Below are 16,165 nucleotides of genomic sequence, written 5' to 3'. Positions count from 1 at the left end.
TTCCAATCACAGGTTTAAGGTCAATGTGTCGTCATGGCACATGGACCAATAACAGCCCTTCGAATACACGTGTGCAGATAAATGTGTGGACGGTGTCTGCACATGACTCAGCATTGAAACATGATCAAAATATTGTTTTTATTTTGATCTCTCAATCCTAGTTCTACAATCAAGTTTGAGAGATTTTTAAAATTTTATGGCGAAATTCACCGCTATTTCCAGGTTTTTTCACAGCAGACAAAATTCACGGCTTATTCATGGTTTTAAGGCTTTCACGGTAGAGAGAGAGCCCTGCATTCAAATACTTGATCACTCCCATTCATTGCAGTAAAAAAAGTTTCCATCAGTCTTCAGTAAAATAAAATAACTCTTAAAAACCAAATAAAAATAATAACATTTTCTTGAATAGAAAATGGCATTCATATAATGAACAAATAAAAACCAAATAAATCTTTTTCATTGATGACATACCTTTGGTAATTTAAACGCTCAAAGATCGTGAGCATGGAATGAAAAACTTTGTCAACATATTCCACCTTCTCTGAGTAGCACTTGAGAGCTAAATTCACTAAGGAAACTTGAAGGGACACCACATCCTCAATTGCCATGTCCAGACGAGTCTGTTTTCCAGCATAAAGAAAAGAAAAAACAGAGTCAGCATAAAAGGGACACAGTTATAAAGCACATAAACATAACTTATACAATGCTCATTAACAAGAGATAATCAGGTATATTAAATTCTTATCAAAAATGTCATTCATCTAGTTCATCAAAATATAAACTAAAATTTCAACTTCTTTGTAGACTCCACGAAGATATTCTGATAGGCAAAATAATATCTAATGTTATCTGCTCCTCATTGACCAATATACATACTGCTCAATGACATACGTCCACTACAGTTACACTTGACATAATTATTCCTTACAAATTCCTCTAGCTAAGCATAATTGGCTCAGATAAACGTACCACTCCAGCTCAACTTAAGTTTTGCGTGACAAGTAACATCAAATCACATTTTTCTGAGTTATTAAGGCAAGAAAGAAATTTAAAACAAGGATAGGATGTCATCCATTTGAAATGCAAATGTCTTATTTGAACTAATTTTTGTTTTTAGATTTTTGCAGCGATTAGATGCACTAGTGTAATCCATACTCAGGTTAACCACTACATGGAATGAATGTCAGGAGTACAACGTTCCCAGCAGGAGAAACGAAACATACATGGAGTAATAAAAGTTCATTCAATGCAGCAGTAAACCCAAAAATGGATTACAGAAGTGAATTTATTGAACCACTGAAAAAAATAATCCTTTGGGTTGATACCAGTCATGTGCTATTGACACCTAAACCTGAGCAGAGCCCATTCTGGTTTTTTCCCACATTGTAACATGCCCCAAACCCCCAAGAAGGATTCAAGGCAAACCTGCAGCCTGCAAACAAGGACAAGTAGAATCAAAACAATCAACATTTAGTTACTGTGGAATCCTCTATAGCAAAGCAGTTTGTTTAGATGAAGGCTAGGCACACAAGTATTTATGTAAGAATTCAAATATGTTGTACAACCAAACCAAATGAAATGAAAACTTGAGTGCCACTTCATTATCATGTAACCCCAATATCATGCATTCATCTCATTATTGGATTCATAAAGCCTTTACAAAGACTAAGGTTCATAACATAAAATAGATTACAGTACATTAAAATTGATTGCACGTGTGTATGAGCCACATCAAGCCCCTAAAACCTCATACGGCGATGAAAAAGTGAAATGTGCTATCAAATAAAATGGGGAGAACGTGGTATAAAGGCACCAAAAGCGAAATGCAGTTAACATGATGAAGAATCAAACAGATAATTAAAAGATTTTTCACACAGAAGCTATTAACATTGAAAAAAAGACACTTTTTAATAAACTCGAGGGAATTCTCATAAGTCAAGTTGAACTGTAACTTCAAATATACAAAACTTACGACAGAGGTATTCTTACCTGAATAATTTGAGCTACTTGTTCCGAAAATACATCAAACAGTTGTACATCTTGTGGAATAGGTGTCTCTCCCCTTTGAGAGTATGTAGCCAAGCGATCGATGAGTCCTATAACAATATTCTTCACATTGACCCCAGGCTGTAACTCGGCACATGCTTTTAGGAATGCATGCAATGTTTGTAAATGGAATTCATCAGGAAAAACCTAAAAAAGAAAAATATTAAATCATTCTTAAAGGCACTTTCTTTATCATAGAGCAACTACCAGGCCCTACCTTTGTAAAATGGGACACAAACATATTTTCAGGCAGTTTCTTGCCCTTGGTGTCAGGAATAAAATAATCACACTAACAGATATTTAAAATACTTTATGTGGAGTTTATTTTACTCAAAATTAAAAGAGAAATTAAAAGAATAATATTAAGCTATTAAGATATGCATCTAGAATACTCAATAGTTTAGATGCTACCCTCATCTTGAGAAGAGGAGGAGCTGTGGGCCATAGCAGCACATTTATGCATGCATAAAAATGTGAAAATTTAAAATTATGAAGTTATGCCATATTAAGTTTTATTAGAATGGTAAAACATAAAAATAAACCAAATATAAAAGACTAATTCAGTGAAACTTTGAAGAACACAGCAACCCTGAAGATGGATTCCAATTTCATCGGTTCATTTGCAATTTTAAATGGTTTCTGTAGGTCAAATACAAATTTGGGCCATATAAGGCAAAATATTGTATAATATAAGATACAGTCTCTGGCGTTACTGTGTGGAAATGCTTCATCATAAAATAAAAATACTTTGTTCTATTCCACACTTTATTTTAAATAGTACGACAAACATTGTATCTAACACCTCCTTGAATGTTAAAGCGGCAATATCTTGGAATGCAAACAACCCATGCGGGGAAGCTTCACTGCATACAAATGCATTGGCTTAACAGCACAGCAGAAGCTACAGATCAACCCATTAAAGACTAATAACAAACAATCTCTGAAGAAGAGAAAAATGAGTTTAAATCCAACCAATGGTATAACGATACGGCTAAACAATTAAGTTTACTTCAAATTATACAGTCTCAATCAAAACATACCATGATCAAAAAATCTTTGCGAGAATTAGTGGCAGATTCACCTGGAGATTTTATGAGATATCACTACTGTTGCCAATTCAAACTCAACTGTTATACCAATGCAAGAAATAAAACTAAGTCATTAGCATTGAAAACATAGTCATACAGATTTTTTTTCATTTTAAAATAATGAAATTCAAGGTTATAATCAAGCAGAATGTCATAACCTCAATTCTTAATCATTGGAAGAATAAAATAAAAACATACTAATTCTTTGTAAATCATCATGTAACACCAATTAATGAAACAGCACTCACCTGAATAATGCATTCCATCAAGTACTCCTGGGCAATTGCATCCCGACAGCTAACAACTTGTTCCAAAATCCCTGGTAACACAGGCTAGAAAAATAATATATCATAATAGAATCAGATAACAAGGTGTAACCAACAACTGTCATGTTAAAAATAGAATTCAGCTAGGTTCATTTGGCTGAGAGCATGGAATTGCATCAATGCAACATAGATTGCATTTTTTCACAATGAAAAATGAATATTATGGTAATAGAATACATATGCCATCTTATTACTAAAAAAATAATGATATATGTATCTAATAATCCCTATACAGAGGAACCTCGGATTTACGTCCCTCAGTTATATAATGACCTCACTTATACACTGATTTTTTTTGGTCCCATGGATGACCCCATTTGAACCCATATATTTCCCATCTCGGCCATGTGACTTTTCATTTATACGATAACCTCGGTTGCAAAACGTATTTTTCCATTCCCATGACATAAAATACCTCTCTCATCTGACTTCTAAGAGAACTGTTCTACGAGAAGATTGCAGCACACACGTCAATTTTAGTCGTGTATATGGGTGTACACATAACATGGAGAATCTAATACAGAATAATTATTTTTCAATAATTAGCTATGCTGCTTATTAGATATTAATTGTAATTATAGTAAATGATCATTAATCCAGAATTATGAAATGCAGAATATTTGTCTTGAACAGAAGATTTTCTAAAATTTTGCCAATGCCGTTTTGTTTTCTGTCACCCCAGCGAAATAACATCCAAATGAGCCGTTAAAAATTTTCCTGTACCAAAATTTGGCTTCCACGATCATCCAAAAATGATAATCATATTTCTAGCATGCACAAAAGTCAATGGTGATTCAACATGATGGTATACGCAGCATGCTTCGTCTCATTTTGCAAGCTAACCACACTTCTGCAGGACAAATGGAGCCGCGGGAAAATTGCTTTTGCGGCACGCTGATCAAAACTGACTCAACTTGTATCACGGTAGGTTTAAGTGAAACATGGTTGGACCTTGAATAGCTGTTTGATTAACTCTGCAAGGTGGAAAGCTTTTACTTTCAACAGAACGGGAGTTAGCGTGAATGCCCTCGGAGAATAACTCGCATCGTCAGGCGTCACTTAACCATTGAAGTCAAATTCAAAACGTGAAAGATAAGGCAGTCCCTTTTGACTCAGGAATGGCTTAGTACCATTAGATCGAATTTAATATAAAAATTTTCTGGTGTTGATATCAGAAATGGGAAAGCAAAGCATTGCATGAAGACAAATCACACGGCTCGTGAGTCAAGGGTCCTGGCACTGTATTCGTGGAAGGATACCGATAGAGAAGCACTACCCGGTTGATTCCATCTACTATCGCTAAAATTTCATCTAAATGATCATTATTAATGAGCAAACATTCAAAGAGAAGAGATTTTTCTATCCTCCCATGCTATTTTTGTTCATTCATCACTCACGGTAATAGCACGGCAGTTGGGCGGTTTTTTATTGCTCATTGCATTAAATTGCTCACTTTGAAAAAGTGATGTAAACACCGGAAAAGTTTTAATTTCTCGATAAGTTTTTAAAGTATACGCTACGCGGGTGACTCCCGTAAAAGTTATCTCCGTGGCTAGTCCCGGTATACTTTAAAAACTAGTCAAGAGCGAACACCTCTATGTGTTCTATGTCCGGGCCTGCTCTCCGGCTGTGGCGCTGTGTGCGAGACTTGGACTGCTAGTGGCATCATATGCCCCGCAGTCCAGCAACACCTTGTCCGGTAGTGTCCGCAAATGTCCAAAGGGAAGAATGACGCCTCGGTAGCTTAACTGGCTAAAGCACTCGACCGGAAATCGGGGGATCCGGGTTCGAATCCCGGTCAAGGCGAATGATTTTTTCTCTGTGGATCTTTTGCACAATTTCTTGATATTTTGGGTTCTGTGTGCACTGAATTATCAACAATATGGCATTTTGAGGAGATGACTGACTGCTGAGGTCAATTGCACCATGAGATAAGGGTAGGAAGGGAATGGTAGGTAGAAACCCTGTGTCGGCATTAGCCAGCTTGTAACAAAAGACACATATTTTTCTTTCCCGGGGTGTCCCTAATTATTTACTCGAGCTGTTCATACACCTCATCAACTTCTTCCTCCCTATGATTGCTGGTGGGCATGTAAACTTGAACCACCACAAGATTGGTGGTCCGTGCCTCAATTTCTAATACCAGAATCCTTTCGCTTACCTGGTCTATGCCTACCACACGCTTACCCATCTTCCCGTTTAATACTAAAGCTACCCCTCGCTGGCTTTCCTCCCCACCACTACATATAACCCTATACCCATCACTCCAATAGTCCCCCCCATCCCTCCACCTCACCTCGCATAATCCTAAGATATCTATCCTCCCTTTATCCATTTCCTTTTTGATATTTTTTAACTTCCCCATCCTCATCATTGTCCTCACATTCCACGTCCCTACATTTATAGCCGACTTCTTTTTCTCCATCTTTTTGGCCTTCTTTTCTTCTTTCTTCACTGCTGCTGCTGCTGCTGCTGTTGATAATGATAAGTCTCTGCAAGGGTTTTGCATGTTGATGACCCCGAGGACCTTGCCGACCTCGCTGCCGTGACCGACACCCACCCTTTGCTGACGGGTCCCGGTCGATGAGATTCTGAGGCTCATTTGGTTGTACATACTCCATGTTTTCAGGGAGGAGATAGTTGGTAGGGTTTCCCACTTCCATTCCAACAGTGTTTTTTCACGTGACACCATCACGTGGACTACCTTTCGTCTGGCTCCTACCCTTCGACCTATCTGGCATGGGTGACCATACCGGGAATAATTTAGAATACTGCTAGTGCAGCTCTAGGGGTCATAGGAACGCACAAGCCTTTCCACCGCAACAAGGTTATAGTCCACAGGAAAGGAATGAGAGTGATATAACCAATTTTCCAGGAGAGCAACAGTGAAGGCACAAATTTTGTTAGGATATTTTTTTCCCTCATAGTACATAAAATACGCATAGTTACTTAATACCTAAAATGAATCCGAAAATTACCTTACCTTACGATACTTCTCCAAGTTAACACACTCTAGCTGTGAAAGACGAACAAGGTTTGTGCCAACAAGGATGCGTAATTCTTCCCTCTCACGCTCCCGCCTCTCTCTATCTCTTGAGTGTCCTTGGTGTTGCATTCTAACCCACAGTTTGTTCATCTCAGCAAAGTTCATCAAAACAAAGTCAATGGAGTCACGAACCTGAAAAACAATTTAACACATTATTTAATGACATAGGTTTTACAAAACCTCCACTATATCAACATAGGAAATATTTCAAAAAATTTAATTATCCCATCACAAAATAAACCAAACTAACCAAAGATAAAACTAATCATTGCCAGTATAATGTATGACTACTTTTGGGACTATTTAGGTAACAATTAGGAAAGGTTCAAGGTGAGATGGTTAGCATCAGGGCTGGGCAAAATACAGGCTAAGGAGTATTTAAAATACGAAATACCGTTCCAAATGTATTTGAAGTACAATATAAAAAATACCACTCCAAATGTATTTGAAATACAAAATATCTTTGACTTGGGTATATGAAAAACAAACTACAAAATAATATATTCGTATAGAAACCAAGATATCTTTTAAAAATATAGCCTGCCTTAGAATGTTATGGATAGTTGCAAACATGAGGAAAACGAATGAAACTTAAATAAATAACGAGATTTTAAAACATGGGGACACAGAATATGGGACACTCACAAAATTTTTTGCCAGACATTTTAAGTGGGGTAACCCACTCTTAAGGCCTGGTTACACGGTACATTAATACGTACAAGTTAATGTAAGTTTGCGTGAATGGTTTTGGTGGACCGGAACGGAACATGTACGAATGCATGAACCAAATTAGAACAGGTTCTATTTTCCATTCATGCATTCGCACAAGTTGGGTGGTTACACGGTGCATTTTGGCGTTCATTCTCGCGTTCATACATTTAGACAGTAACCCGTACGTGTTAATGTATCGTCTAACCAGGCCTTTACCCAATGAGAGAATGGACTGCTACTGTCTTCTCTTTACGTGACCTTAAGCAAGGTGGAGGGGATTTGGATGGTTGGGCAGAGGTGAGGGGGACAGGTGATGGTATGATTCCAACAGATCAGAATGGTGAAAGGATGGAGTGATGATTCCAGCAGATGAATCAGGGTCTGCCATAAAATAGCTTTCTCTAGCAATAAGAGGGGCTCCAGCCCCGTAGAAGTGTTAAAGAATGAGTCCCATGAGAAGGATTTGTGCTCCTTGAAGGCGGCTAAGGCAGCAGTTGGGAAAGGGAATAAGCACCCTTAACATTAGATGGAAAAAATGGTCCGTGATTCAGGGTTGATTACGAGAAATACAGAATGGAGGCAAATTTTGATTCTTCTGCCTGAATTGGCTATCTATATCTGCTCCTTTATGGCTCCACGGTAGCAGCTGAGCCCTGAGGACAAAATCGTTTTGACTCCCGAGTTCATTCGTTCGATTAATCATAAAGTGATCTCTTAAGCATAATGTTACTGGGGTATTATCAGAGCCACTTCAAAAGTATTCTACAAATGTATTGCTCAGTTTAGATGAGAAAATACCAAAAATCTATATTTGAAATACCAAATACAAATAATTTAAACACATATTTTAAAATACTTGTATTTGAAATACATACTGCCCAGCCATGGTTAGCATGTTGATGTGAAAGAATGAATGAGGACTATAGTAGAAATTAATCTTCGGTATTTATATTACAAAGTTGATTTCTACAATACATACCATATTTATACGAATATAGAGCCCTTTTTCCAAAAAAGCCATGGTAAAATTAAAGGGAGGACTATATTTCCGCACATTTTATAAATTTTTTCCCAAAACTAAAGTCTCAAAATTAGGGGAATATTATATTATATTCAGAGGAGGAATACATTCGGAGAAATACAGTACATGGTATCTTTTTGAAAATTTCAAGGGAAAAAAAACATGTAACCTTTCCATGGCCGTACAATATATGGTGTGAGCCATATTTACCCCAAAAATAAATTTTAGGTGGGTTTCTAATTGCTATCCTTCTTAGATAACTTTTCTCACCCTAAAGATAAAGCATTACATCAAAAGAAAAATGGAATATTTGCCCTTCAGCATAATGAATGTGATGGTGGACATGTTAGTAATATGTACCAGCATAAAATTTTAAATTGGAGTAGCAGAACACCAGAGAAGTGGTCGATTTAATGACTAAAAATTAGTGATGGGTCGGTTCGATTCCTCGATTCTTCGATTCTCGGCCAAGAACCGGAATCGAAAACGAGTACTTGCCAAGGCGAAAAATCGATTCCGATTCCAGCAGTACTTCAAACAACAAAATATACGACCGCATTTCCAATAGTCATTTGAATTTTCGCGCCACGTAATTGTAATAACAAAACACATATCTTCTTGGGATGTGCGAGTACTCGAAAATTCAAGTCGATCGAGTAGTTGGTACTCGACTCGAGCGTTTCGAGTAGCATTACGGATGTCGAGTCGAGTAGTTAAGGTTACAGAGCTTTCGAGGCTAGTAGGTCCAGCAATCTGCCGACAGGAAGCGCTATCATGAAACTCATGTAATAGTGCAGGTTTTAAAGCCGATCAGTCATTCTAATTCCTTGGCCTGGTAGTTTCAGCTTGCCGAATACACTATTGTTGTTGTCGACGTGGGCGCCGAATACCTTTACGCCAGCCTCGGCGGCCGATCGTCTTCCTACCCCGCGCACACTGGTCCGAAATCGGAAAAAGCTGGAATAAAGTCCAAAATGACCTTTTTGGGGATAGAGACTTGAAAATCAGCGTAAATACTCATGAATCATTACCAAATATTGCTTTATATGCCATTTTACATAAATACGAACCTTCTGTGAGATACAGAGGCCCAAACATGACCAATTTTTCAATGCCACACGAGATATCGTTTTCCCTCAAAAAATCTTTGAATTTATCCAAGTGGTTTTGCGTTGGTATGAGTTTTGTGGAATAAAAAACGCAATATTCCTTTGATCTGGTGCTTTGCCTATACTTTCAATGACTTTTGAAGATTTTGGCTCTCATCTGTCTGGTTTTACAACGCAAAATGGCCGACCCGTTTTTCACGTGAAATTTGACATTAAGTAGACATTATCTTTCGTTTACGAAAAATATAACTCGGAAAATTTGAATCTCAATATAAAGTAGAGATTTCTAAAGAGTACTAAGTAGAAATCTTGAAAAGAAAGTTTGCGACGAAGGAAATAAGAGCGATTTTTCAATCGCGCGTCAAGGCTGACCTACACGCCGCGGACCTCTGAGGCTCGGTAACTGAGGCCGATTTTTCAAGTTTTTTAAAACATTAGTCCTGAAAAATCGTCATTTAAAGCATGGATAATCGTCTTCATTGACTTAAACCACTAAAGAGGATGTTAAAAAGGATTATGTATAGATCGACTAGACCATTTAGCGCGCATTACTCGAGTGAAAATACTAAGGATTGGATATTTTTCGGAACCATCCCGCGCGTAAGAAATATGCCTCGGGTATTGAAGTAAAGTGAAGAGATTAAGTCAGTATGCTTAAGAGAGAGAAAAATGAACAGTTTCCGTGAAAGGCAACAAGCGATACCCTTTTTCCCTTTCCACCCTCTCTGAGGTGAGTCGCGCGTTAGGGGGAGTTTTCACACCACAAGGCTCTTTTAGCCTTTTCTATTACTGCGTCCGTCCGATGTAATATTCATTTGTAGCGTTTAGTTTCTTTCTTGAACTTTATAAAAAGCAAGAGATTTAAAGGTTGATTGAATGACGTGAGAAGTATAGCATTTTTTTTGGCTCTACAAAACTAAAGTTTAGTTCAATAGTTGTTCGCTTCGTCCACTTGAATTCCATTAAGATTCAAGATCCAACAAATCGTTGATATAATTTTTAATAAAAATTCCAAAGTCTCCGAAATCTTGCAATTTTGGTGGGAAAGTACTTGCCCAATAACAAACATGTGTAGCAAAAGGCAATTTTCTGCAGGCAGTAATACTGTAACATGGAGACGTCAAAACCTGCTGGCTGAGCATGTAGAACAGTGGCGGATACAGATGGGGGGCGCAGGGGGCGCGCGCCCCCCCCCCCCTTGCGGGTCCGCCTGTATTGCCGAACATTGCAAAACCACAATTGTAACTTTTTTATATCATAAGATGGCATTGTCTTTTACATGTTTATAATCACTTTAAATAAAATTTTCATATAGGTACTTTGCCTGTGACTTGATTATCTTTTATCACGATAAAAGTAAAGACAACTCAAGATATGTTGCGCCCCCCCCTTGAGTTTTTTCTGTATCCGCCACTGATGTAGAATAATTGGATTTTCTGCTTGAGAATTTGAAAGGGCCAAACATTACATGATTCATATACGTAGTATGTAATCTTTATTACAGCTATGAAAATTCCTGTACTCAGGGCTCTCCCTTGTAGTTTGGATACATATATATGGTCGACATATTATGAGTGCCAATATTCTAAAGTAATACCTATCATGTAACACCACTTTTCAGGTATGTTCTGTTTTGAAATTTAGCTATTATATTTTAATTGCATAGTAATGATATGAAAGATTCTTTTGTGAACTGACTCTTTCACAGAGTAATATTTAAAAAAGTAGTTTTCTTGTTTCCTGGAAGTGATATTTTTCTTGGAACCTATGGCATCAGAATCGATGGAATCGGTATCGGTAGAATCGGAATCGAAATGTCAGAATCGGAATCGGGATCGGAATCGATAAAATTTTGGAATCGACCCATCACTACTAAAAATCATCATAAAATCAATGAACAGTGAATTCCTATCTTTTACTGAGAGACTTTGTCATTCAATGTTTAGTAATAGAGTCATAGAAATCAACTGAGAGTGCAGTCAATCAACGGTCTTCATCCCATAGATATTAGAAATGTTCCTTTTCACACTTGAATTGCACATATGTTTCACATTTGTCCCGCAATAACAGCAAACTAATATACTTGGATAAAAATGTAGATCTCGTTCTGTTCTTAATTTAAAACCACCAAGAACAGTAACCAGGGTTCCCACTCTAACTACATTATAAAATTCACGGTTTTTTCCAGGTTTTCACGGTGTAAATGTCATCAAATTCACGGTTTGTAGAGAAGGCATTTTAGGCAGAAATATTGATCACGCAACAATCATCGGCCGGACGTTAACTACAAATAACAAACACAACAGATGCCATGAATGCAAATGCAACAATGACAGTGCTATCTCTTATGACGTCACCTATCGTTAGCAAAATTCATGTCCGGCTAAAAGGATGTGAGTGGGAAAATGGAGAGAGCAGGGTGGCAGGGAAGTGAATAAGTGCCCGATTTTTTGCCAGAGGGTTAACGTCTTCCAATCGCAGGCTTAAGGTCAATGTGCTGTCATGGCACACATGGACCAATAAATAGTTGCGCTTTCGAATACACGTGAGCAGGTTAATGCGTGGACAGTATCTGCACGTGACTCGGCCTTGAAACATGATCGAAATATCGATATTTTTCTTTAATTCCATCTATCGTAGTTCTACAATCAAGTTTGAGAGATTTCTAAGGCCGTGTCCCAATCCACGGTTATGCGCCCTTCGTGCCCTTGCTGACGTCACGTTCAGGAAGTGACGTCAGGTAAGGGTCGTCCCAATACGCTGAGAGCAAGGGTCTGAAGGGCGTGTGGAGTTAAGGGCACGAAGGGTACGAGAAAGGTACCTACGTGCCCTTCAGCGGTCGACGCGACGGAAGGATCGGAGATAACTACGCCGGCTGAATGGATTAACCACTTAAGATTGTTCATGCCTGTTTAAGTGAATGTTGTTTAAACAAATGAACGGAAGTTTTCATGATAATTATGTGGATGAAAGCGTAATATGTGGACAAGTGTCAGTTCCATAAAGGTTGGCGTCAAGGGAATGGCTAGTTCATTCATGTCATCTTAACTAAATAATGCTGTTGCATAATTTAAAGGGATAGTTGTAATTCGTAGCATGAGTTGCACAAATAATAAATGAAGTTACAATCCTTAAATGTGTCTTACGTCCTATGTGCTCTCGCTTTCGTGCTATTGAAGGTTAGGTTGCTGTTTTATTGCTTCAAAGCATAGGTTACCCGCCGCTGTATATAAGGTACGTATTTGGCAAAAATAAGCAATATTTATCGGCATGATGTGAAGTGCAACCTCAACATCATATTATTTCCCGTTACTTATATCCCCATCTCCGAACCATTTGCTATCATATTGTAATTGTTTGTCCGACTAAATTTAGCATCAACCTCGGTATTGACATTAGGATTCTTGCATAATGTTGCTTAGGTTACCTACGTAGGTGCAGGTAATATTAGTTCTTCCGTATCATATGCATCCATTTTTGTGAACGGGAAGGTTATAAAGATTTTTAATTTTAGTCTGTTGGCAATTGTAGCTCAAAGAAATTGTTACCAGAAGGAATTAATTCCATAAATTCGATATTTCAGAAGGTTTTCTTTCAGTACCTCCGAAACGTGTTATCTCTTCATTCAAGTCGACCTAGATTAAACTATTTATCGTAATAAAAAGAATCTTAAGTTAAGATTGTAATCGTAAATGTGTGTGGATATGTTTAAACAAGTTTTTCGTGAATGTGAATGAAGCATGCATTCACCTAATCCCTCCGCTGCGTGTATTCTCATTTTGTTCTATAAAGCATCAGCTTGTGTTGATGCAGGGCTTGTGGTACGAGGCATTGGCATGGTATTAGTAGGTTCTTGAGTATGCCTAGCTAACGATCAAGATTACCTTTTGTAATTAGCTGATCGTTATATTAAAACTACTTCAATCAAGTGGAGTGGTTTCTGGAGGTAGTGGTACAACGACTGTGGTACTGGTTCATGAAAAGTTATTTCATTATATCACAGAATTCCCGTCTAGCCGTAATTAAGTGTTAGTGCCAGTACTCTTTAACCTCATCATGGTCCGAAAAATCATATGTATATAACCTTAACGACACCTAAACAATCTTTTTATTACTCTGAGGAATTCTATATACGTGATAAACATTAGTAAATATTTTATATATACGACTTAATCTAAACACTAATGAAGCAGCATATGCAGGCTTCTTGCTATTTTTTATTTAATCATTATCTTCTTACATTGATAAGAACCATTTTGTAACAATTATTACAATAAAAACCATTTATTATGGTTGTGTTAGCATAAAATCAGAATTTTTGGAAACCGTAGCTCACTTGTTTATGATTCGCAAAATGACCAATTCCATCCTTGGCGCTGGCGTCGGTTCGAAGAGCACGAAGGGCGCAAGGTGCCCCAAGGGCGGGTAGGGCACAGGGCGCAGGGTGCACCCTTCTGGATTGGGACACGGCCTAAGGTTTTATGGCGAAATTCACGGCTTTTTCCAGGTTTTTTCACGGTAGACGAAATTCACGGCTTATTCACGGTTTTAAGGTTTTCACGGTTAAGTGGGAACCCTGGTAACATATGATGAAGCACAAGAGTCATCAATGGATTCAAAGGGCCAGATTCTGTTTCCTATTCATGATCACAACACCATGGTATCCAAATGAAAAATAGGTCAGAAATAGCTAGCCTATGTCCAATACCAAAAATTTCTCTTTGGTCACAAGATAAAATGGCTTACAGAATGCAAATCAAGGGCATGATGCAAAAAATTGAATCATGGTGGCAGGGTAAAATTCACTATTGTACCACATTATGTAGAAACCGATTCATGCCCAAAGGGAAGACATTTGAATTTTAGCCTAATTTAAGCAAGAGAATATTTACGGTTCCATCTGGATGGTCTGGAGTGTCAGGAAGATCAGGAAGAACATCTCTTGTGCATTGCAGCAGGTAATTACGTAAAAACAGTCCTCTGAGAGGATGTTGCACACCCCGACACATTTCAACAAGATCTCGCAACAAATCTCTTTTTTGACTCATGTTCGTCTTGATGTAAACAAGTCCAACAGTAATTAGAAGATACCTGCATAGTGGAGAGAGAAATGGAGTGAATGAGAATACATATGATAATAATACAAAATATGAGTAATTAAGTTCCACCGATTCAGGGTGATACAGAGGAAGTTCAACATATTGAAATGAAAGGCGGTTGCACTTTTCCACGATGCATTAATGTGTACAATGCGTTTTGGCTCTCAGAGCTATCTTCTGGTGCAAAGACATTGCAGTACATGAGAACATCACTTTACACCTTTGAGGAAGGGGTGGGAAACAGACTTGGGCCTCTCTTTCACCCTGCCCTTTCTATTCCCTATCCTTTTGGCCTTCCTGTTTCTTTGGTTCATTCAGCAGTGTCTTTCTTCTACAATTATGACTTAAGTCCTCCTCCTACCCCTGGGTTTTACCATATCATTGTATTATTGATAGATTTAAATCATTTAAAACTAAAAAGAAGAAAATAAATGTCTCTGTCTATATCTGAGTCTCGATATGAATTGTTCCTCAAATGGTGACATACTTTACGACAATCATTACGACCAAAACGAAAAACATTGGGCATATGTAACATTACACTTAGTATTTGCAATAGGTGTCATTACTCTTAAAAATTCTTACTAAACTGCGATTTGATTTACCAACCATATTCTTACCTAAAATCAACATATTCGCATAGTTGAAGACTTTACTGATCTTTGAGAACTAAAACAGAATCAAAAATTTTCAGATATTAAATCTTCAAAAATTGCGTGCCAGGTAATAACACATTCATAGAAAATTGCTGAATACTTAAACATTAACAGAAGACTTCTTGAATATTAACATTAAACAATCAACTCATTAGGTGCTAATTGCTAACTTGTTCAGATATTAAGTACTGAGCATTACCTTCTCATTCAATATAAACTTAATTTTAAATAACCTTAATAACAGTGAATTGTATCAATTAGTAGCAGATACTATCAATTTACATAATGATGGAAAACCTACTGTAAATGATAAAAATCCAAATTCATATTTATTGCAAACACTAAATGCAACCTTACATGCACCCAACGTTTTTCGTTTTGGTCGTAATGATTGTCACAAAGTTTGTCACCATATGAGTAACAATTCATATCGAGACTCACAATCAGATATAGACAGAGAAATTTATTTTCTTATTTTTAGTTGGCAAGAAAAACGTTGTTTTTAAATTTTTTTATTTATGATATTATTTTTTGTAATGTACCTGTAGTTGAGCTCTCTGTGAATAACAATAAGTTTCCAGTGCTAATGGTTCAAGCTAAAAAAAAAAGGTGATTTATTTCACTGCATGAAGCCTAAAGTTACGAACCCAGTGATATTGACGAACACCAGTGATAATTAAGAAAGTTATATCAACTGACCAGTGACAAACATAACCAAAACAAGTAAATTATGGATCCCTCAAGATGACACTGGTTTTCAAAAGCTGGATAAAAGAATGCAAAAATTAATTGATCATTAAGGCATTTATGTACAATAATAACAAAATGCTCAGCCTTTCCATGATATACGCAAAGTTGAGAATAAATTTATTTTCCACTTTTTTTAAAATAGGAGACATCACTTTTCAATACCCCCTCATAAGTATCTAGTGTTCACAGCTCTCATACTCACAAAGAAAGCTAAGTTATTTCACTGCACAAAGTCTATACGTGCAACATTAAATGTGCAAGCATTAAAAAATGGCAACAAATAAAAGATCACCTGATCCTAAAAACATTTAGA

General features: G+C 37.2%; 1 protein-coding gene across 3 annotated transcripts in view; it reads right to left on the bottom strand.

Annotated features, from left to right (window-relative positions):
* The window catches only part of LOC124155625 (vacuolar protein sorting-associated protein 35), a 40,782-nt gene that overhangs the window by 23,184 nt on the left and 1,433 nt on the right, over window positions 1-16,165 (bottom strand). For all 3 annotated transcript variants that reach the window (XM_046529617.1, XM_046529618.1, XM_046529616.1), the window contains exons 4-8: window positions 14,240-14,438; window positions 6,444-6,638; window positions 3,383-3,466; window positions 1,990-2,193; window positions 472-620 (exon numbers count right to left, since the gene is read on the bottom strand). In XM_046529617.1, the coding sequence (XP_046385573.1) occupies window positions 472-620; window positions 1,990-2,193; window positions 3,383-3,466; window positions 6,444-6,638; window positions 14,240-14,438 (831 nt within the window). The remainder of the gene's footprint in view (window positions 1-471; window positions 621-1,989; window positions 2,194-3,382; window positions 3,467-6,443; window positions 6,639-14,239; window positions 14,439-16,165) is intronic.

This window comes from Ischnura elegans, chromosome 3 (genome assembly GCF_921293095.1).
Source record: "Ischnura elegans chromosome 3, ioIscEleg1.1, whole genome shotgun sequence".
Taxonomy (NCBI): domain Eukaryota; kingdom Metazoa; phylum Arthropoda; class Insecta; order Odonata; family Coenagrionidae; genus Ischnura; species Ischnura elegans.
The sequence above is the reverse complement of the archived record's forward strand: the minus strand, read 5'-3'. Positions and strand labels throughout refer to the sequence as shown.